The sequence below is a fragment of the Salvelinus fontinalis genome, unplaced genomic scaffold, assembly GCF_029448725.1.
Source record: "Salvelinus fontinalis isolate EN_2023a unplaced genomic scaffold, ASM2944872v1 scaffold_0807, whole genome shotgun sequence".
Taxonomy (NCBI): Eukaryota; Metazoa; Chordata; class Actinopteri; order Salmoniformes; family Salmonidae; genus Salvelinus; species Salvelinus fontinalis.
In genome coordinates, this window is record NW_026601016.1 from 52,501 (window position 1) to 75,678 (window position 23,178).

Here is a 23,178-nt window from a genome sequence, read left to right on the forward strand (position 1 = left end):
GAAACTGTTGAAAGACGTGTCAGATATGTCTGACATACACACCCCCTCTGCAGGGTCAGCTGAGTTCAATGGACGTTGGTCCACATGGCAGCTGGTGCTATGGGTCCCCACGGTGCAGGACCCACGGGAGTTCTAAAGCTCTCCAAGAATGTAATATGTTGTTTATCTTTCAAAGGGCTCCCCATTCTCTCTCTGTGTGTGTGTGTGTGTGTGTGTGTGTGTGTGTGTGTGTGTGTGTGTGTGTGTGTGTGTGTGTGTGTGTGTGTGTGTGTGTGTGTGTGTGTGTGTGTGTGTGTGTGTGTGTGTGTGTGTGTGTAAACACAATCAACCTGTTGTGAAAATGCACAAAGATCCCTCATGATCTTAGGCCTAGTGGTATAGGGAAATAACATATTCCTGTCTCTTCACTGCAATCCTCTCCTCTACATCTCTGAATACACCAGGGCATGTATTCAGAAAGCTTCTCAGAGTAGGAGTGCTGATCTAGGATCAGGTCACCCTCTGTACATGTAATCTTATTCATTATGATCTAAAATGCTAAACTGATTCTAGATCAGCACTCCCACACTGAGATGCTTAATGATTAATGCACCCTGAATCCAGGCTCCAAGCAGGCACTCAGCCTGTTTGCTAGGACGTCTTGCTGAGAGATACACTTTGCTGGAGTCTGTAACTGTGTACCGAGCACTGACCGACTGCATCTATTTATCAACACAGCTACAATCTCCCCAGTCACTCTGACTCCAACCACAGCCTTCATCACTTCTCCTCACGTCTCAAAACCTCCTTTAGATCTTGTCTTGGCATTGCGCATGGTGATCTTAGGCTTGTGTGCGGCTGCTCGGACATGGAAACCCATTTCATGAAGCTCCCAACGAATAGTTATTGTGTTCCAACCAAGGACAGACCATTCTTATGCACTACATGCTTCAGCACTCAGTGATCCCGTTCTGTGAGCTTTTGTTGGTCCTAGACATTTCCACTTCACAATAACAGCACTTACAGTTGACTGGGGCAGCTCTAGCAGTAAGGCCATTCTACTGCCAATGTTTCTCTATGGAGATTGCATGGCGGTGTGCTCGATTTTATACACCTGTCAGCAATGGGTGTGGCTGAAATAGCTGAATCCACTCATTTGAAGGGGTGTCCACATACTTATGTATATATTGTGTATTTCCCCCCTGGGGCCGGGTTTTCTTTTTAATGGTTGCAGCAAAAAATACTGTAGAAACGGTTCATGATGTATTCCATAAAATCAACTCTTCGAGGTGGGGAGTCTGTGGTGAACATGTTCAAACGCTACTTGATGTGTGTGTGTGTGTGTGTGTACGTTAGCCAAGGCCTCCCCACCACCAGTGCCATACGAGGGATGTACAACCAGCTACCAGGCCATTCACTTAAAATACTTTTCCAACACAACTCCCCCTCCAACGTTCAAAGCTGGCCAAATCTCCGAGATAGGTGCTACTGACACCAGCCTTGTGGCAGTGTGTGTGTGTGTGTGTGTGTGTGTGTGTGTGTGTGTGTGTGTGTGTGTGTGTGTGTGTGTGTGTGTGTGTGTGTGTGTGTGTGTGTGTGTGTGTGTGTGTGTGTGTGTGTGTGTGTGTGCGTGCGTGTGTGTGTGTGTGTGTGTGTGTGTGCGTGCCTGCAAGCATGTGGGTGTGTGTGTGTCCCGGGATAAGGAAGGAGTGAGCCTCTAATAAGAGATAAGAGAGGTTTGGGAGACTGAAGCACTGAAATGCGGGTGATAGTGTAAGAGAAGTGTGGACTGAGAAAGGGAACCAACTGTCAGCAGCCTTCATAGCCTGTAGGCTAGCCATTCTGTCTGTGTGTGTGTGTGTGTGTGTGTGTGTGTGTGTGTGTTTGTTTGTGTGTGTGTGAGAGAGAGAGAGAGGATGGGCACATATGGCCCTCAGGGGCTGCAGTATTAATAATTGCACCTGATGAATAACATTTATTGTATTGAATGGAATTTGATTTCTACCTGATGTTTCATTGATCCATGTTTTATTGATCATGAATTGATGATTGATGATTGATTGCTCAATGAGTGACTGGATCAATGTTACCCATCCCTGAATCAGGGCCTGTATTCATGAAGCGTCTCAGAGTAGGAGTGTTGATATAGGATCAGTTTAGCATTTTTTTCTCATAATGAATAAGATTACATGGGCAGGGGGGGATCTGATCCTAGATCAGCATTCCTACTCTAAGAGCCTTAGTTGATATGGGTCCAGAGCCGTGTACTTTACTTTAATGACTTTATTGTCCCCATGGGGACATGTTGTTGCAGTGTCATGTACACGTTAAAGTGGCGTTTAAATACAAAACAAATTGACAATACAACTTTCATAACAGTTACATACCAATAAAAAGAGACTGCTGGCCTTACTGGGTGGATAGGAACATTAGCCTGCTGGCCTTACTGGGTGGATGAGAACATTAGCCTGCTGGCCTTACTGAGTCGATGAGAACATTAGCCTGCTGGCCTTACTGGGTCAATAGGAACATTAGCCTGCTGGCCTTACTGAGTGGATGAGAACATTAGCCTGCTGGCCTTACTGGGTGGATGAGAACATTAGCCTGCTGATCTTACTGGGTCGATGAGAACATTAGCATGCTGGCCTTACTGGGTCGATGAGAACATTAGCCTGCTGATCTTACTGGGTCGATGAGAACATTAGCATGCTGGCCTTACTGGGTCGATGAGAATATTAGCCTGCTGGCCTTACTGGGTCGATGAGAACATTAGCCTGCTGGCCTTACTGGGTGGATGAGAACATTAGCCTGCTGATCTTACTGGGTGGATGAGAACATTAGCCTGCTGGCCTTACTGGGTAGATGAGAACATTAGCCTGCTGGCCTTACTGAGTCGATGAGAACATTAGCCTGCTGGCCTTACTGGGTGGATGAGAACATTAGCCCGAGCTATTTAGGAGGGATATCACACCTGGTACAAATGATTGTCTAGTTGTGTTTTTCCTGACAAGGGGTTCCCTATACCTGCGCCCAGAGGGGACTTGTTCCAAGTCTGGGTACAAAGTACAGCTCTTATATGTGTGACAAATAACATTGTGAAAGACAGGTGTGGTTACAAGTTGAACAACAACAGTGTGGATTTGGAGTAAAGTGTCTGACAGGATCTATTGTATGTCTCTGTGAGGTTGCCTTGGATTAGCTTCTACAAGGTCATTTTTTTCTGCACTGTTTTTTATTGTGGTTAGATTTTATGTTGTTCAGGTCTGAGCAAGGGTTCAGTCACTGACAGTAATTTCTTTGGCGGTTTGGAGTTGAGCCTCAACAAATTTGTTCCGGGCAAAGCTCAAGTAACAAAAAATGTGTGCGCGAGCGAGTGTAAGTTATATTCAGAGCAGGTTCATAATGTAGCATTTTGGCCTGATACGAATCCCAGGAGAATCGCCCCAAAACCCACAATCTTTGGAAGGAAAGCTAAAGCACACAATTATAATCAGCTTGGATTTCTGATATCAAAACATGTAAAGCGGTTGTTACCTAGCAACCACGTATCGGTATTCTTTTGTATTTTTATGAATCATTTTTCTGCAGAAAGTTGCTGCAGGGGGAAAAGAGAACAAGGATCTGTAGAACACTGTAGCATTGTCATCCAACGTTTATACATATATATTATTCATGTGTATTCAGTGTATATTGTAAGAGCTATAATATTATTGTTCATAAATCAATGTAATCGCAGTAATCCCGTATCAAACAATACTCGTGGTGACGGCCAATGAAAACAGAACAATCGATAACTTGATATTCCCTCATCAATTAATCTGTATTACAAAATCGAAAATCCCTGTAAATCCGGATTTATCTGAAGATCTCAGCAGACAGCCATGTGCCAAGAGAAACCAAGGAGTGAGCCACTCTGTCTATGGAGAGGGGGCAAGAGAGACAGAGAGAGAGAGAGAGAGGGAGAGGGAGAGGGAGAGGGAGAGGGAGAGGGAGAGGGAGAGGGAGAGGGAGAGAGAGAGAGAGAGAGAGAGAGAGAGAGAGAGAGAGAGAGAGAGAGACTAGTGGGAAAGACAGAGATAGATGAGAGAGCAAGAGAGACTGGGGAAAAACAGAGAGAGAGGGAGAGGGAGAGTGCCTCTATGGAATAATACCATCAAGAAGGTCTTACTTTAAACCACAAAAATATCCAAGAAAAACTCAGCTCTCCTAGAACATACAATAAAAACAACCAGAACCCAATTGCCTACCAAGTGACACAGGCTGAACTTTTGAAAAAAATACAAAGCCTTAAAGCTGGAGGCATGGAGCCCTGACAGCCTCAGGAATGAAATGCTTAAACACAGTACTCCCCTATATATTAAAAAGGTGACAAATTAGACCCTGATAACTATAGAGGAATATGTGTTACCAGTAACATAGGGAAACTGTTCTGCTCTATTCTCAATGGCCAAATACAGACTTTCCTAACACAATATTACGCTCTCAGCAAAAAAATAGTTTGCTGTCTACCCAAAGACAGAACAACAGACCACATACACCCATTATATCCACTAATAAACCAGCATGTGCATCAGAAAAGCAGAGGAAAAGTATTTGCATGTTTTGTTGATTTTCAGAATGCTTTTGATTCTACATGGCATGATGGATTATATTACAAAACCCTACAAAGCAGCGTTGTGGGTAAAGTATACGACATCATAAAATCTATTTACACGAACAACACATGTAGTATTAAACTGAACAGTAAAAGAACAGAGTTTTTTGCACAAGGGCGAGGGGTGAGACAAGAGTGCAGTTTAAGTCCAAACCCTGTTCAACTCTACATCAACAAACTATCAGTGTTGTTTGACCAATCTGCAACCCCTGGACTCAACCTCAAAGATGAAGAGGTCAGATCCCTGCTCTCCACAGATGACCTTGTCCTACTGTCACCAACGGAGCAAGGTCTACAGGGACAACCTACATTTCTTTGGGAGTACAGCATCAACTGGGCAATCAACATCAACTTTTAGAAAACCAAAGTCCTAACAGTCCTTCAAATGAGGAAATTCCATGGTTGAACATGCCCAATGGTACAACTACCTGGAACTAAAAATCAGCGCTTCTGGCGTCTGGCAGTGAATGCACAAAAAAAAGCTTACAAATGATTTTATTCCATAAAAAGAAAATTCTCCAAAATAAATATTCCTGTCCAAATCGGGTGCAAAATATTAAATAGTGTAATTTTACCCGTTGCACCATATGGAAGCGAAGTTTGGGGTCCAACTTGTAATTACGTTTATAAACAATGGGCGAAAAACCCAATAGAAAATCTACATCCAGAATTCTGCAGAATTATCCTAAATCTCAAAAAGAAAGTACCAAATAATGCATGCAGAGCGGAACTCGGAAGATTCCCTTTAATTGTAAAAATAAAGAAAAGGACACTAACATTTTGACACCATTTGAAATTAAGCCTCAAAACATCCTTACAATTCAAAGCACTGGAAACCCAAGGACTGAACACTGAAAAGAGTCCCCTATGACAGCTTTTAAAAATACTTAACAACCCTATTATCCAAACACACAGGGAAAACAGATCGTTACAGCAATTAAAACCTCCATTTGACCAATTGGGAAAATTCAACAAAAACACGGAATAAACTAAATTGCTATTTGGTCCTCAAAAGAGAAAACAAATTTGCAGAATATCTCTACTCTGTCCGAAATACAAAACAGAGACAGATCCTGACCAAATACAGGCTCAGCGACCACCAACTGGCTATAGAAAAAGGGAGACACAAAAAGACATGGCTACCCAAAGAGGAGTGTCTGTGTGGTCACTGGGGAAGTAGAGACAGAGATGCACTTTTTCCTCTACTATGAGAAATACTCCCAAATAAGATAATATTTTTTCAAGAAAATATCTCAATCAATTCACAACTTCTGTGCATTTACTAATGACATAAAGCTGGGAATTAGTCTGAGTGAGGGAGAAACCGCAAATATTACTGCTAGATATGGATATTGCCATAGGCCGAGTAACATCCCATTAACATTCATTCTCTGAAGTATTTCCATTGTATATAACCTCTAAGTAATTCATAGTGTAACCATCATCCATGTACATTTCATTATCCTCATTGCATTGTTCTGTATTTACTGAAATGCTGTACCACTATATTGCTTTGGCAATATCTAACTGTATTTCATGCCAATAAAGCAATCTGAACTTGTATTTGATAGAGAGAGGACAGAGAGAGAGATTACTGTAGGCCTAACTCAGTGGACTGGTCCACAGCTAGTACAGGAGATCCCAGTGGATCCTAAAGACTCAGTCATGATCTGTCAGGTCTGTTACAGAGACCTTATCTGTCTGCAGTGCTTCCCTCTCTGTTGTCTTTGGGAAGTGGGGCTTGGGCTCGCTGGGGTTTTTGGCTGGAGGCGAATGCCAGCACGGACAGCTCTCGCCAGGTCAATCCACCCCATCTGGAGTTGATTGAGACCACACTACAGGGGAAGGGATACTCACTCACTCACTCACTCACTCACTCACTCACTCACTCACTCACTCACTCACTCACTCACTCACTGACTCACTCACTCACTCACTCACTCACTCACTCACTCACTCACTCACTCACTCACTCACTCACTCACTCACACTGTCTAGATCTGTCTGTCTAGCTTGCTTGTTGCCTCTCTCTCTCTCTCGTTCCTTTTCTCTCTCCCCGTCCATGTTGAATCACCTCCCCCCTCAATCATCCTCCCTGTCCAATTACATGGGTTGTCACATTTGATGGGAACATGCTGACTTCTAAATGTCTAATTCCAGTATATGCATTATGATTGGAACACAGTGACATATTAAATGTATCATTCCCCCCCCCCAATGCGTTCTGCCAATGTACTAGCAGCAAATTGAATTGAATGGGTTTAATTTGTGACCATGGGAGATAGCTTTGTAGTTCAGCAACACAGTGTGGAATTTTGCACACACACACACACACACACACACACACACACACACACACACACACACACACACACACACACACACACACACACACACACACACACACACACACACACACACACACACACACACACACACACACACACACACACACACACACCCCCCCATCTCTCATCTTTCCTCTTGTGTTAGTTTGATTGATGGTTGTTATGACAGGAACTAGCAAAGCTTGTAACACAGGAGCCCTTTACTTCGCTCCACTGTCTCTGGCAATTACGTGAGTGAGTGTCTATCTCTTACTGTTGCTAGACTGAACAGTTACTAAAGTAGTGGTGACGTACAGATCTCTAATAAAAATAGGACTCCATAGGGGTTTGCTTATTCAATTAGAACGGGCTTTGCTTTTCACTATGTGTCTCTGTGTAGCATCAGACTGACAAGGGTTACACCCCAAATGGCCCCCTAGTCCTTATATACTGCAATTCATTTTGACCTATTTGACACCAGATTCTGAGATTCCCTATAGGTTTATAGTGCACTACTGGTCAAAAGTAGTGCACTATAGAGTTAATATGCTGCCTTTTCGCACACAGACAAACTCTTTGAGTTGTTGGCCCCTTTTCACCTCAGCTGTGTTCATATACTCATACTAACCACACTAACTGTACTATTTGTGACGTAAATTGAGTATAAAGTATGCATATTGATCATAGTATGGCTATAGTTACAGTAGTATGCCAAACGTTCCCGCATGTCGTACTACATTCGCCAAAATAAGTATACTAGCAGCAGACACTATTTCTGTGCTTTTAGGGCCCATAATGCGATTCTTGAGGAAATGGGCGTGGCTTCACATTTTCAGATTTGAAGAAAATGGCAGAAAATATGCAGCCGAAGTCCAACGAGAACAGATACAAATGTATTGCTTTAACCAATTATGACAAATGTTAAGAACATTTTGAGCGATGTAATAAAATAATGACTTTCAAATACGTTACCTTACACGTTCTGTTGGCTGACTATTTGTTTGCTACGCTATCCTTATGAACCACATAGCATAGCATTACAGCAGTATGTACTGGTATGTTAGCTAGCTACCTAACGTTAGTTGGCTACTAATACATCGATCTTGCCAGTATATTAACTATATGCTATCTAACTAACTACCCAAAGTTTATTGACTTGATAATTCCTGTTCTTAGTTTACCTCAGTGGTATAGTCGTTGTGTGTTCTCAATTGACATTCGGCTGCGTTGGTAAATTGGCCTTCTACTCCGATTTCACAGCACTCTCGTCTGAGTGTACCTGTGCCAGAGCGCAGAATAACTGATGAACATACTAACGCTCAACGCCAGTTGAATATGGCCGGTGTCAGTTAAAGTCGGCAAAAAAGCATAATTAAATTGTTGCCAGTAGTACAGTTACAGTCACCAATGCTCTGAATAACATGAAAACAACCTAACCAGCTCTGCTAGGGTAAGTAAAATGGTCAGAGTGAGGTTTTCTCTCATTTGTGTCTAGAAGTAGCTAGCAAGTTAGCCAGTTAGCTTGGGTGCTTGACTGCTGTTCTGAGGTCAGAACGTTGGATCAACCCTACTCCTCGGTCAGAACGTTGGATCAACCCTACTCCTCGGTCAGAACGTTGGATCAACCCTACTCCTCGGTCAGAACGTTGGATCAACCCTACTCCTCGGTCAGAACGTTGGATCAACCCTACTCCTCGGTCAGAACGTTGGATCAACCCTACTCCTCGGTCAGAACGTTGGATCAACCCTACTCCTCGGTCAGAACGTTGGATCAACCCTACTCCTCGGTCAGAACGTTGGATCAACCCTACTCCTCGGTCAGAACGTTGGATCAACCCTACTCCTCGGTCAGAACGTTGGATCAACCCTACTCCTCGGTCAGAACGTTGGATCAACCCTACTCCTCGGTCAGAACGTTGGATCAACCCTACTCCTCGGTCAGAGCGTCCAGTGTAGCTCTGAACCTCCGAGAGCGAAACGCTCTGAATTTACAAACAGACAATCTAACAATGATCTGAATTTATAAACGCCCAGAGCGCACTCTGGCACTCCAGATTGAATTTAATAACACACCCGAAGTCGTAACATGTCTAGCTAGTTATTTGTTATGCTAACAAATTAGCAAGAGGTTGCATAGCAACAGCATCAACTTCCGGTAGACAGGCAAAGCGCTTGTACGTCAACTGAAAGGATACCGTTTGTTTACAGTTTACTAAAATGAACTGATAGTATATAGTATCTAGTATATACTCATTAAGTATGTAGTATACAGTATGTTAGTATGGGTATTCGAACACAGCTCTTGTGTCTATAACTGTCACTGGAATGGAGTTATACTAAACAGAGTTATGCTACTCTGTCATTCCTGTGTTTAAGGAGGTTTTGTTGTAATTGAGTTTGGAAAGTTTTTAAAATGAGGGCACCACAAATATGGAGGTTATTAGCAGAATATAGCTGGTGGTTCGGCAGATGCCTAAGGAGAGACTGCCCATTGTGGGAGTGTAGGTAGGTCATCAGAGAAACAATGTATGAATGGAAATGAATAAGTCTATGAACAGGATTGTGTTCTAGTGTTGGATTTTGTGCTTCCCTATCGAGATATAATGAAACAAATATAGAGTTTGGTGAAATTCTTAAGAATGTAAAGCCTTTATTAGACAACGGAATCAAAACCATTCCCCTTCCTAGTATGTGTTGAGACAGAGAGAGGAAGCTGTCATGTCTACCATTTGAAAACATGTTTGGGCGGGATAAAGATCAGATGTCATCTTAGAGAATCGACTTTGTCAAAACTTTGCTGAAACTGACCCATATATAAAGTATGTACACCTCTAAGATATTGCTCAATGGTGGCAAAGTTGAGTCTACTAGTGTCTGTTCGGGGGGGTGTAGTGTTTTGTGTTATGTGTTTTTGTCCTTTAACTTGGCTCTGGGTTGTTGTTGTTTTTGCCAAGAACAGATACCATGTCAAAACAAGCACTCTCAACTTCCGACCGAGGGGGGGGGGGGGGGGGGGGGGGGGGGGGGGCTATTGTTTTCCGTTCGCATTTGGTTTGTATTTATCCACTCTGGAATAAAAGAAAGATTCTGGAGGAAGAAAAAGAGGCATAACAGAATGACAGGAAGGCATAGCAGAATGACAGGAAGGCATAGCAGAATGACAGGAAGGCATAGCAGAATGACAGGAAGGCATAGCAGAATGACAGGAAAGCATAGCAGAATGACAGGAAAGCATAGCAGAATGACAGGAGGGCATAACAGAATGATAGGAAGGCATATCAGAATGACAGGAAGGCATAGCAGAATGACAGGAAGGCATAGCATAATGACAGGAAGGCATGGCAGAATGACAGGAAGGCATATCAGAATGACAGGAAGGCATGGCAGAATGACAGGAAGGCATGGCAGAATGACAGGAAGGCATATCAGAATGACAGGAAGGCATATCAGAATGACAGCAAGGCATAACAGAATGATAGGAAGGCATGGCAGAATGACAGGAAGGCATATCAGAATGACAGGAAGGTATATCAGAATGACAGGAAGGCATATCAGAATGACAGGAAGGCATATCAGAATGACAGGAAGGCATATCAGAATGACAGGAAGGCATATCAGAATGACAGGAAGGCATGGCAGAATGACAGGAAGACCTCATACTTTCCCCCTTCTCTCTCAGTGACCTGTCCTCCATTTTACCTCAGTGACCCGTCCTCCATTTTACCCAGGTGACCCGTCCACCATTTTACCTCAGTGAACCGAATAGAATCTTCATTCATCACCTTTATCAGGTGTGCTGACAGCAAAAATCCCAGCCTGCATCGGGCAGACATTGTTACTTCCCTGGGTGCATCTCAACACTACTTGGAAGTACAGTTCAAGTCAAAAGTTTGGACACACCTAAGCATTTCAGGGTTTTTCTTTATTTTTTACTATTTTCTACATTGTAGAATAATAGTGAAGACATCAAAACTATGAAATAACACATATGGAATCATGTAGTAACCAAAAAAAGTGTTAAAGAAATAAAAATATACTTTATATTTGAGATTCTTCAAAGTAGCCACCCTTTGCCTTGATGACCGCTTTGCACACTATTGGCATTCTCTCAACCAGCTTCATGAGGTAGTCACCTGGAATATATTTCAATTAACAGGCGTGCCTTGTTAAACGTTAATTTGTGGAATTTTAGTCCATCATTACTTTAAGACATGAAGGTCAGTCAATCGACAAAATTTCAAGAACTTCAAAGTTTCTTCAAGTGCAGTTGCAAAAACCATTAAGGGCAATCTTGAAACTGGCTCTCATGAGGACCGCCACAGGAAAGGAAGATTTACCTCTGCTGCAGAGGATAAGTTCATTAGAGTTAACTGCACCTCAGATTGCAGCCCAAATAAATGCTTCACAGAGTTCAAATAACAGACACATCTCAACATCAACTGTTCAGAGAAGACTGCGTGAATCAGGCCTTCATGGTCAAGTTGCTGCAAAGAAACCACTACTAAAGGACACCAACAAGAAGAAGATACTTGCTTGGGCCAAGAAACACAAGCAATGGACAGTAGGCCGGTGGAACTCTGTCCTTTGGTCTGAAGAGTCCAAATTTGCGATTTTTGTGATTTCTGAGATGTTTTCCAACCAACGTGTCTTTGTGAGACGCAGAGTAGGTGAACGGATGATCTTCGCATGTGTGGTTCCCACCGTGAAGTATGGAGGAGGTGGGATGGTGTGGGGGTCCTTTGATGGTGACACTGTCAGTGATTCATTTAGAATTCAAGGCACACTTAACTATCATGGCTACCACAGAATACTGCAGTGATACGCCATCCCATCTGCTTTGCACTTAGTGGGACTATCATTTGTTTTTCAACAGGACAATGACCGAACCTCCAGGCTGTGTAAGGGCTATTTGACCAAGAAGGAGTGTGATGGAATGCTACATCAGATGACCTGGCCTCCACAATCACCCGACCTCAACCCAATTGAGATGGTTTGGGAGGAGTTGTGAAGTGAAGGAAAAGCAGCCAACAAGTGCTCAGCATATGTGGGAATTCCCTCAAGACTGTTGGAAAAGCATTCCAGGTGAAGCTGGTTGAAGAATCTAAACTCTAAAATATTAACACTTTTTTTGGTTACTACCTGATTCTTTTTTTATAGTGTTGATGTCTTCACTGTTATTCTACAATGTAGAAAATAGTCAAAATTAAGAACAACCCTCGAATGAGTAGGTGTGTCCAAACTTTTGACTGGAACTGTAACTTGTAAGCATATGGCCACAGGTACAGGAGCAGCCATACAGCTGGGATTACCCACAGCTCATACAGAGACAGGTGTGTCTGAGCCTTGATCAAAGACAGTGGACTGCCGAGGGAGAGGGAGAGAGGGGGTCTTATTTGATATTCATTCACATAGATCCCGTTTGATTGCATGAATGGCTTGAGGACATTGTCACCATGATGGCCCCATAAGGTGGTAGAAGCTCTTGGCAATATCTTCTGTAGTCTGGCATCTGGCCCTTGTCATATCCCAAACAATGTGCCCCACTTAAGGCAACGCAGCATCTGTTCAGATGCACAACTGTAGTTGCTATTCCCACCTCTTCCATCCCTTCTTCAATGACAGTGTGTGTGTGTGTGTGTGTGTGTGTGTGTGTGTGTGTGTGTGTGTGTGTGTGTGTGTGTGTGTGTGTGTGTGTGTGTGTGTGTGTGTGTGTGTGTGTGTGTGTGTGTGTGTGAATATCTCCCCCAGCAGCTCCGCACATATGGAGCACTCATCTCTTCTCTGCTCTCTTGCCAACGTGTGTGAGGCGTCTTGGAACGCACAGCGGCAAAGTTTCCTTAAACTCTTTGGACTCTTTGGACTCCTCTCTCTCTCTCTCTCTCTCTCTCTCTCAGCTCTCTCCTAGCTCTCTCTCTCTCATCTCTCTCTTTCTCTCTCTTAGCTCTCTCCTAGCTCTCTCTCTCTCTCTTGCTCTCTCTCTCTCATTCTCTCTCTCAGCTCTCTCCTAGCTCTCTCATTCTCTCTCTTTCTCTCTTAGCTCTCTCCTAGCTCTCTCTCTCTCTCTCTCTCTCTCTCTCTCTCTCTCTCTCTCTCTCCCATCTCTCTCTCCCATCTCTCTCGCTCTCTCTCTTTCTCTATCTCCCTCTCCCTCTCTCTCTCTCTCTCTCTCTCTCTCTCCTATCTCTATACTTTTACAGATATCTAAACTCAAATACAGACACCCTTCCACTGCTGCTTTTTATCTTTCTGGATGTATGATGGATGTATCACACAGTAAGACCTGCCAAGTACATTATTGAGGAAATGCATGTGATGTACAAGCAGACACAGACACAGACACAGACACAGACACACACACACACACACACACACAAACACACACACACACACACACACACACACACACACACACACACACACACACACACACACACACACACACACACACACACACACACACACACACACACACACACACACACACACACACACACACACACACACCACACACAGAGGCATCATGCCAGAAGGTGTTTCGCTTTACCAGCTGCCAAATCCTTCAATTAGTGAGGCCCACAATTGTTTTATATGCGATAGAGGAACCAGTGTGTGTATGTAGCTATATATACTCTATATATATATACACACTCAGCTGTGGCAACCCCTTCTTCACCACCAGCCATCAGTCATCATCTCACACCGTAACACGAACCACTGCGGCCCCACAGCCCTTTGAACAACCGCCCCATAAAACACAGAGAAACACCCCAAGACACACACCTCTCTCTCAGTCATGTCTCTCTCTACTCTCCTCACCCCTACTCCACCCCCTCCTCAGGCTGCAAAGACATCACTGTGGTTTGGTGACAGCAGACAGGGGTTAGGTCTAGGGGAGATCCAGGGAGGGCCCATACCATATCTAAGCAGCCTGCCAGGGTGCACTGACAGCTGGGAGCGGGCAGCAGCCAGGACTGGTATTTTGGGATGAGAACCAGGGTGACTTTGAGGAGAGGATCAGAGAGGCCAAGCTTTTCTTCCCTCCCTCCTTCTTTCCCTATCTACACCCGCCCCCCACCCTCCCCCGCTTCACAGCCACTGTAATTACGTTACCCCGCTGGAGACGCTTGAAGCCAATTAGACAATAAAGAACAGAGCTCTAGCTTTCTCTTTCTCTTTCTCTCTCTCTCTCTCTCTCTCTCTCTCTCTCTCTCTCTCTCTCTCTCTCTCTCTCTCTAGCTAATTTGTCCTATTTAGCTAGCTTGCTGTTGCTAGCTAATTTGTCCTGGTATATAAACATTGAGTTGTAATTTTACCTGAAATGCACAAGGTCCTCTATTCCGACAATTAATCCACACATAAAACTGTCAACCAAATCGTTTCTAGTCATCTTTCCTCCTTCCAGTATTTTTCTTCTTTGAACTTATATGGTGATTGGCATCTAAACTTTCATAGTATTACCACGACGACCGACGACACAGTTTGTCTTTCAATCACCCTATCTGCTTCTATAAACCAATGAGGAGATGGGAAAGGCAGGACTTGCAGCGCGATCTGCGTCACAACTAGAACTGACTTCTATTTTAGGCCTTGGCAACGCAGACACTCGTTGACACGCGCGAGCAGTCTGGGCGCAATAATTGAATAACATAGATTTCTAAATTTATTTTGCAACGCTCGCGCATACGACGCGAGCGGTGTAGTCAGGGTGTAATATCGCTCCATCAATCTCTCTTCACTCTTTCCCTACAGTATCTTCACTGTCTTTGTCTTCCTCTTGTCACTCTCCTCTTCATCTCATCTATACAATTCCAATTAATTTCATTACAAACAAACAAACCAAGTATAGAGTATTGTAGCAAGTCTGGTCTGGCTTGGCCTTGCATGTCGGGTACAAGACAGTATAGCACAGCAGCAGAGCTCTCTCTATTCTTCTCTCCAGGATTTCTGTGCAGTGGAAAAAAAAATATGTTTCTCTGTGTCTTTAATGTCCTGTCTAATTGTACAGGGATTGGTTGTCAACTGCAGCTGAACATAGTGCTGTGAACCAGAGCCTGTGTCTGAGGGAGTCCTGTCCTGGGTTTCAAATATTATTTAGGATCTTTGAAATACTTTGAAAGTTCGCTTTAGCCTGCCTAAAGAAGCCAGATGGGTGGTGGTTACACTTTTTGGGACTATCATATTCGTCCCATTTTTCCAAGCAAGCTCCATCAAACACAGATAAAGTTTTAGAAATGATTTCTAATAGTGCTTGAACCCAGGTGTGAGGCAGCTGCTTTAGTAGGGTTGTTCTAGTGTTCTAGTGGTTAGCTGACAGCAGACCTACCAGACTAGAGGAGAGGTCATTTCTGCTTTTTTCTTCTCTTCTCTCTATTGCTTGACTTGCCAATGTCCATTTTGATTTCGGGGAGTAAGTCTCACGGAATTGTGGGGTTGTGTCTGTGTGTTGGGGGGGGGGTGTATGTGCAGTTAACTAATATCATGATGTCAGTGATGTCAGTGATGTTGGAAATATATTGGTATGTTGGTCTGCGTCCCGAGGAATGGTATCTTTCAAACCACATGAATGTGTTTACTATATTCATGGAGTAACAGTTTTCACAACACCTGATCATGATCCAACAACTTCCACCATTCATTCACACGTGTTAATTATTCCAATCCCCCCCCGCAGCAAATCCTGCGTCACTCGCGGGCCAACGCCACCAAGGTGATCTTCCTGATAACAGACGGTTACTCCAACGGGGGCGACCCTCGCCCGGTGGCGGCCGCTCTGAGGGAGCAGGGGGTGGAGATCTACACCTTGGGGATCTGGCAGGGGAACATCCGTGAGCTCAATGACATGGCGTCGCATCCCAAGGACCAGCACTGCTACCTGGTACACAACTTCGCCGAGTTTGAGGCCCTGGCTCGCCGTGCGCTGCATGAAGGTGAGGTGAATGAGCAACTGAATAGTTTGAGTACCAGTCTTTTCACTCTTTGCCACTCCTTGTCAAGTCTACACTTGTTGTATTCAGCACAATGACGAATACAATTTTATTTGACTCTCGTGTCATGCCAAATATATTTTCATAAAGGAGTGGCAAGGAGTTTAATGATAGCACAAGAGATTGGTACCCAGACTGACCCTTGAAGGCTTGAATCAGGTTTTACAGCACTATGTCAATGGGAGATTTGTGGGAAGGTTGAGTGGAAGATGTTTTTCTCAACTTTGCATACAGGCAGCCCATTGTGACTAAGATATATAAAGTGCATTCGGAAAGTATTCAGACCCCTTGACTTTTTCCACATTTTGTAACGTTACAACCAGTACATCACCGGGGTCAAGCTTCCTGCCATCCAGGACCTCTATACTAGGCGGTGTCAGAGGAATGCCCTAAAAATCGTCAAAGTCCCCCTTAGTCATAGACTGTTCTCTCTGCTACCGCACGGCAAGTGGTACCGGAGCGCCAAGTCTAGGTCCAAGAGCCTTCTAAACAGCTTCTACCCCCAAGCCATAAGACTCCTGAACAGGTAATCAAATGGCTACCCAGACTATTTTCACCCCCCCCCCCCCCCACGCTGCTACTACTCTGTTATTAACTATGCATAGCCACTTTAACAACCCTACCTGCATGTACATAAATACCTCAATTACCTCGACACCGGTGCCCCCACACATTGACACATTGACTCTGAACCGGTACCCCCTGTATGTAACCCCGCTATTGTTATTCACTGCTGCTCTTTAATTATTTGTTTTTCTTATCTCTTACCTTTTTCTTAATCATTTTTTTTAGGTATTTTCTTAAAACTGCATCCATCGTTGGTTAAGGGCTTGTAAGTAAGCATTTCACTGTAAGGTCTACCTGTTGTATTCAGCGTATGTGACAAATTCAATTTATTTATTATTTATTCTAAAATGGATTAAATCGTTTCCCCCCTCATCATTCTACACACAATAACCCAGAACGGCAAAGCGAAAAACAGGTTTTTAGAAATATTTGCAAATTTATAAAAAAAAAAAAAAAGGAAAAATCACATTTACATAAGTATTCAGACCTTTTACTCAGTACTTTGTTGAAGCACCTTTGGCAGCGGTTACAGACTTGATTCTTCTTGGGTATGACGCTACAATCTTGGCATACCTGTATTTGGGGAGTTTCTCTCATTCTTCTCTGCAAATCTTCTCAAGCTCTGTCAGGTTGGATGGAGAGCGTCGCTGCACAACTATTTTCAGGTCTCTCCAGAGATGTTCGATCGGGTTCAAGTCCGGGCTCTGGCTGGGCCACTCAAGGACATTCAGAGACTTTTCCCGAAGCCACTCCTGCGTTGTATATGCTGTGTGCTTAGGGTCGTTGTCCTGATGGAAGGTGAACCTTCACCCCAGTCTGAGGTCCTGAACACTCTGGAGCAGGTTTTCATCAAGGATCTCTCTGTACTTTGCTCCGTTCATCTTACCCTCAAGCCTGACTAGTCTCCCAGTCCTTGCCACTGAAAAACATCCCCACAGCATGATGCTGCAACCACCATGCTTCACCGTAGGGATGGTGCCAGGTTCCCTCCAGACGTGATGCTTGGCATTCAGGCTAAAGAGCTCAATCTTGGTTTCATCAGAGAATCTTGTTTCTCATGGTCTGAGAGTCTTTTAGTTGCCGTACGGCAAACTCCAAGCGGTCTGTCATGTGCCACTGAGGAGTGGCTTCCGTCTGGCCACTCTACCATACATGCCTGATTGGTGGAGTGCTGCAGAGATGGTTGTCCTTCTGGAAGGTTCACCTATCTCCACAGAGGAACTCTGGAGCTCTGTCAGAGTGACCATCGGGTTCTTGGTCACCTCCCTGACCAAGGCCCTTCTACCCCAATTGCTCATTTTGGCCCGGCGGTCAGCTCTAGGAAGAGTCTTGGGGTTTTCAAACTTCTTCCATTTAAAAATGATGGAGGCCACTGTGTTCTTGGAGACCTTCAATGCTGCAAACATTTTTTGGTAACCTTTCCCAGATCTGTGTCTCGACACATTCCTGTCTTGGAGCTCTATGGACAATTCCTTCGACCTCACGGCTTGGCTTTTGCACAGACCAACACTGTCAACTGTGGGACTTTATATAGACAGGTGTGTGTCTTTCCAAATCATGTCCAATCAATTGAATTTACCACAGGTGGACTCCAATCAAGTTGTAGAAACATCTCAAGAAAGATCAATGGAAACAGGATGCACCTGCACCTCAATTTCCATTCCAAAATTAAATCTAGAATCGGTTTCCTATTTCGCAACAAAGCCTCCTTCACTCATGCTGCCAAACATACCCTCGTACAACTGACTATCCTGCTGATCCTTGACTTCGGCGATGTCATTTACAAAATAGCCTCCAAAACTCTACTCAGCATATTGGATGCAGTCTATCACAGTGCCATCTGTTTTGTCACCAAAGCCCCATATACTAACTACCACTGCGACCTGTATGCTCTCGTTGGCTGGCCCTCGCTTCAAATTCGTCGCCAAACCCACTGGCTCCAGGTCATCTATAAGTCTTTGCTAGGTAAAACCCCACCTTATCTCAGCTCACTGGTCACCATAGCAGCACCCACCCGTAGCTCCAGCAGGTATTTTTCTCTGGTCACCCCCAAAGCCAATTCCCCCTTTGGCCGCCTTTCCTTCCAGTTCTCTGCTGCCAATGACTGGAACAAATTGCAAAAATCACTGAAGCTGGAGACTCATATCTCCCTCACTAACTTTAAGCACCAGCTGTCAGAGCAGCTCACAGATCACTGCACCTGTACATAGCCCATCTGTAAATACCTCATCCCCATACTGTTATTTTTTTTGTTGTCCTTTGCACCCCAGTATTTCTACTTGCACATTCATCATCTGCACATCTATCACTCCAGTGTTTAATTGCTAAATTGTAATTATTTCACCACTATGGCCTATTTATTGCCTTACCTCCCTTATCTTACCTCATTTGCACACACTGTATATAACGTTTTCTCTATTGTGTTATTGACTGTATGTTTGTTTATTCCATGTGTAACTCTTTGTTGTTGTTTGTGTCGCACTGCTTTGCTTTATCTTGGCCAGGTCGCAGTTGTAAATGAGAACTCGTTCTCAACTAGCCTACCTGGTTAAATAAATGTGAAATAAAATAAATAAATAAATACATTTCGAGTCTCATAGCAAAGGGTCTGAATACTTATGTAAATAAGGTATTTCTGTTTTTTACTTTTAATACATTTGCAAAAATCCCTAAAAACGTGTTTTTGCATTGTCATTATGGGGTTTAGTTTTTATTGAATCCATTTAGAATAAAGCTGTAACTTAACAAAATGTGGAAAAAGTCAAGGGATCTGAATACTTTCCGAATGCACTGTATATATATCGAAATTCCATCAACGTCTTGCAGACAGTTTGCTCTATACATCTAGCCAACACATAACATCAGAGTAAAAAAGTACGTAAAATACTTCGGTGCTGGAGTCATCATTTTTCAGACGTCAGTTGCATCGGTCCATAAAACAACAACATGCAGCACCGAAGCCATCTATGTAGCGTCCCAAATGGCACCCTATTCCGTATATAGTCCTATGGGCCCTGTTCAAAAGTAGTGCACAATAAAGGGAATAGTGTACCATTGGGACACAGCCTATGTTAGAGCCTAGACGGTGGTAAATCTGTCCTGTTAGACAGAGAGAGTGATAAGGTTGTCAGACATTCATCCCAAATGGCACCCTATTCCCATTATAGTGCACTACTTTTGACCAGTGCCCATAGGACTATATAGGACTAGGGTGTAATTTGGGACGGATCCAGTGTGAGCCATGGCAGCCAGTGCATGTTATCAAGCCTGCCGTTTGTCTGTTTTACTGACTCTCCCTCTCCAAGTCTACTCCTCGCCGCTGCCAACCCCAACTCAAGCATCAGCCCCTCAGCCCCATAGCCCCCGTTTCAGCCATAGCTCCCACTCCAGCCATTGAGTCCATTGCACCAGGCAAGCTCAATCGAGTGTAGTTTACATTTTTGAAAGTATTCAAATGCTATTTGAACCCAGGTCTCGTTTCTCTACCTCTGCCAACCTCTGGACCAAACACCATCCTCAGCCATGTGTGAAAAACATCTGGCCCACAATGCTCTTTGATTGGTTCCTGCTTCTCAGAAAGAACAAACAATGGCTCAGCCAAACCTGCTCCCTTTGTCATTATTTATGTATGAGGCAGATAAGCATGTCTAGCCCTAGCTTAGAGTACATGACATTTACACTGGATTCATCAACACAGATGTGTTTATACAGTAGTAGGCCAATTTACGGTAATCTACTCTGTTATCAGGATTGGAGTAAACTACAGTTATCAGTAAAATGACTCAGGAATGTTTTTTCCCACCAGTATATTAAACCTCTTCCAGTGGCCTTTGGTTTGATTAATTGGTTTGCTTATATCACAAAATCTCTCTATCTCCTCTCTCTCCCCTCTCGCTTTCCCTCTCCTTTCTCATCACCCCTCGCTCCTCTTTTAGTGAGTTGATCCAACCCTCCACTCATTCCCTCTCTTCTCCACCTCTCCCTTCTTTCCATCTCTCCTCTCTCCTTTTCTATGGACAAGCAAGAAGTTTATGAAATGATGAAAATATTTACAAATATCCTCGGGTGACCTTTGACCTCTGCGTCGACCCTTGTCTCCCCTCAGACCTGCCGACAGGAAGTTACATCCAGGAGGACCTATCCCGCTGCTCGTCTCTGTGCGAGGCAGGTTCCGACTGCTGTGACATCATGGCCAGCTGCAAGTGTGGCACCCACACGGGCCAGTACGACTGTATCTGTGAGAAGGGCCACTACGGCAAGGGGCTGCAGCAAGAGTGCACAGGTAGGTCACAGATGTAGGGGAATGTGCCCAGTATGGACCATAGACATAGAGCAGTTTTATATCTATGGTAAGGACAGCCATGTCGACTCTATTCTTGTTGCCTCGTGAATAAAAATGTAAGCATAAAATTACTTAAAAAATAACTTGGACCCTCTACAATGCGTCTAATGGTTTCATCTTGGTGTATGCACCAGTTCTGTGCACAGTGGTTTCAAGAACTGTTGTCAATAAGGACATCGCTGTGGTCTTTGGAGAGTGACTGAATGTGGTGATGGATGGTGAAGATAATGGTGTGATTTCAGAGGGTTTCAGCCTGGGCTATCTGACTATTTCACCTCTGAAAACAGACCACTTAGCCCCATGATGCCTGTCAATCAAATTCAATCAAATGTATTCTATACAGTGCCCTGTAAGCTCACAGTGAAAGGACAAATAACCAAGTGTCATTGATTCACTAAGGAGGCTGTGTAGCCAGTCAGTGCTGAGATCCTGATCAACAAATACAGGATTTCCCCAAGGTGTAGGAGCTGACCTTGGAGCCGTGTGTGTGTGTGTGTGTGTGTGTGTGTGTGTGTGTGTGTGTGTGTGTGTGTGTGTGTGTGTGTGTGTGTGTGTGTGTGTGTGTGTGTGTGTGTGTGTGTGTGTGTGTCGATCGATCGATCCTAGACCTATCCGTGTGTAGAGAGGCCTGGCGGGGGTCTGTGACAGACAGTGATGTGTGTTTGTGTGCATTAGGTCTCAGATGGCCTAGCTCTCCTTCTCTCTCTCTCTCTCCCTGTCTCTCTCTGTCTCTCTCTGTCTCTCTCTGTCTCTCTCTCTCTCACACACTCTGGCTCTCTCTCTCACACACTCTGGCTCTCTCTCTCTCCCCCCGTTGTGCTGTTGCTGCCGACATGTTTTAAATACTGGCCCTGAAATGTGCTGAGGGCATCAGGGTCATCAACGGGAACGACTCCCAAATCACAATCAGATGTTGTGGAGACAAGAGACAGTCTGCTTATTAATGGCTGTTTAATTCATTGCAGAGAGCCAGAGAGCAGACAGTGTGTGTGTTTAAGCAGACAGACAGAATCTGAGGAAGGAAGACGCTGTGTGACACACAGGAGGCTGCTGAGGGGAGGACGGCTCATAATGTCTGGAACGGAGCAAGTGAAATGGCGTCAAACACTTGGAAACCATGTGTTTGATGTATTTGATACCATTCCACTTATTCCGCTCCAGTCATCACCTTGAGCCCGTCCTCCCCAATTAAGCTGCCTCCAAACCTCCTGTGGTGTGACGCTAGGCTAAACCGCAGGTTACTGCTTCCTGTGTGTCGCTCTCTTCTTCTGCCTGTCTAGCCAATTGGCAGGCTAATCTCACCACCCTCAAAATGTCCAAGGCAGAACTTATATGTTCTATATATAAAGGTGTTATACAAACATTTGTATTTGTATTTTTTGGAAAGATAAAAACAGCAGTCACCTATATCATGCATTTCTGCCCCATATAACGTCCATCGTTGGGAAGATCTCTTCCTCAGGATTTCCTATTGACCTTGTGCTTCTGAAACCCCACCAGGCTTGGCCTAGTGAAAGGTGTTGTGGTAGTTATGGGTAACGCCTGTGCTGCTGTTAGCAGGGTTAGTGTTGTCTAAACTTTAGACTCTGAACTACTAGAGATGGGAAGTAAGTGTTTAGAAGCCTACTACTGTGGATGGGGGTGAATGTCAGGTTCTTCGGTAGCTTCAAGTACTGGACTGAGGAATATTTTAGTTTGGACAGGGAGGAGCTGACCTTGAGCGTGTGTGTGTTTGGACTTGTTTTACTATTCTTGTGGGGACCAGGTGGGGTTTAGGGTTAAGGTTAGAATTAGAATTAGTGTTAGGGTTAAAATTACGTTAAAGGTTAGGGTTAGGAGCTAGGGTTAGGTTTAGGATTAGAAGCTAGGGTTAGTTTTAGGGTTAGGGTTAAAGTTAGGGTTAGAATACGGGTTAGGGAAGGAAGACGCTGTGTGACACACAGTGCCTTCGGGTTAGGTTTAGGGATTAGGGAAAATAGGATTTTGAATGGGACTGTGTGGTGCTTCCCCACAAGGTTAGCTGTACAAGACGGTGTGTGTGTGTGTGTGCATGTGTGTGTGTGTGCGTGTGCGTGTGCGTGTGCGTGTACGTGTGCGCGTGTGTGTGTGTGTGTGCACGTGCATGTGCATGTATGCGCTTCCCTAGGAGGGACAATCATGTGGAATCACAGAGCGACTTTTTCACTCTGACAAATTGGTTTGATTGAATTAGCTAGAATTGATTAAAGTATTGAGGAAGGATCTTGGGTATGTGCTGTGTGTACAGTAGAGCTAACTGTGTCCTGTCTATTCTCCTAAGGAAAATAAAACATGTCTGGAATGTGA

At 44.2% G+C, this 23,178-nt stretch overlaps 1 protein-coding gene across 1 annotated transcript in view; it reads left to right on the forward strand.

Annotated features, from left to right (window-relative positions):
- The window catches only part of LOC129847379 (sushi, von Willebrand factor type A, EGF and pentraxin domain-containing protein 1-like), a 38,773-nt gene extending 17,430 nt beyond the window's left edge, over positions 1–21,343 (forward strand). Inside the window, exons 2-3 of the mRNA XM_055915154.1 lie at positions 15,632–15,887; positions 20,617–21,343. Coding sequence (XP_055771129.1) covers positions 15,632–15,887; positions 20,617–20,810 — 450 coding nt within the window. The 3' untranslated portion in view covers positions 20,811–21,343. The remainder of the gene's footprint in view (positions 1–15,631; positions 15,888–20,616) is intronic.
- Positions 21,344–23,178: the final 1,835 nt, after the last annotated feature.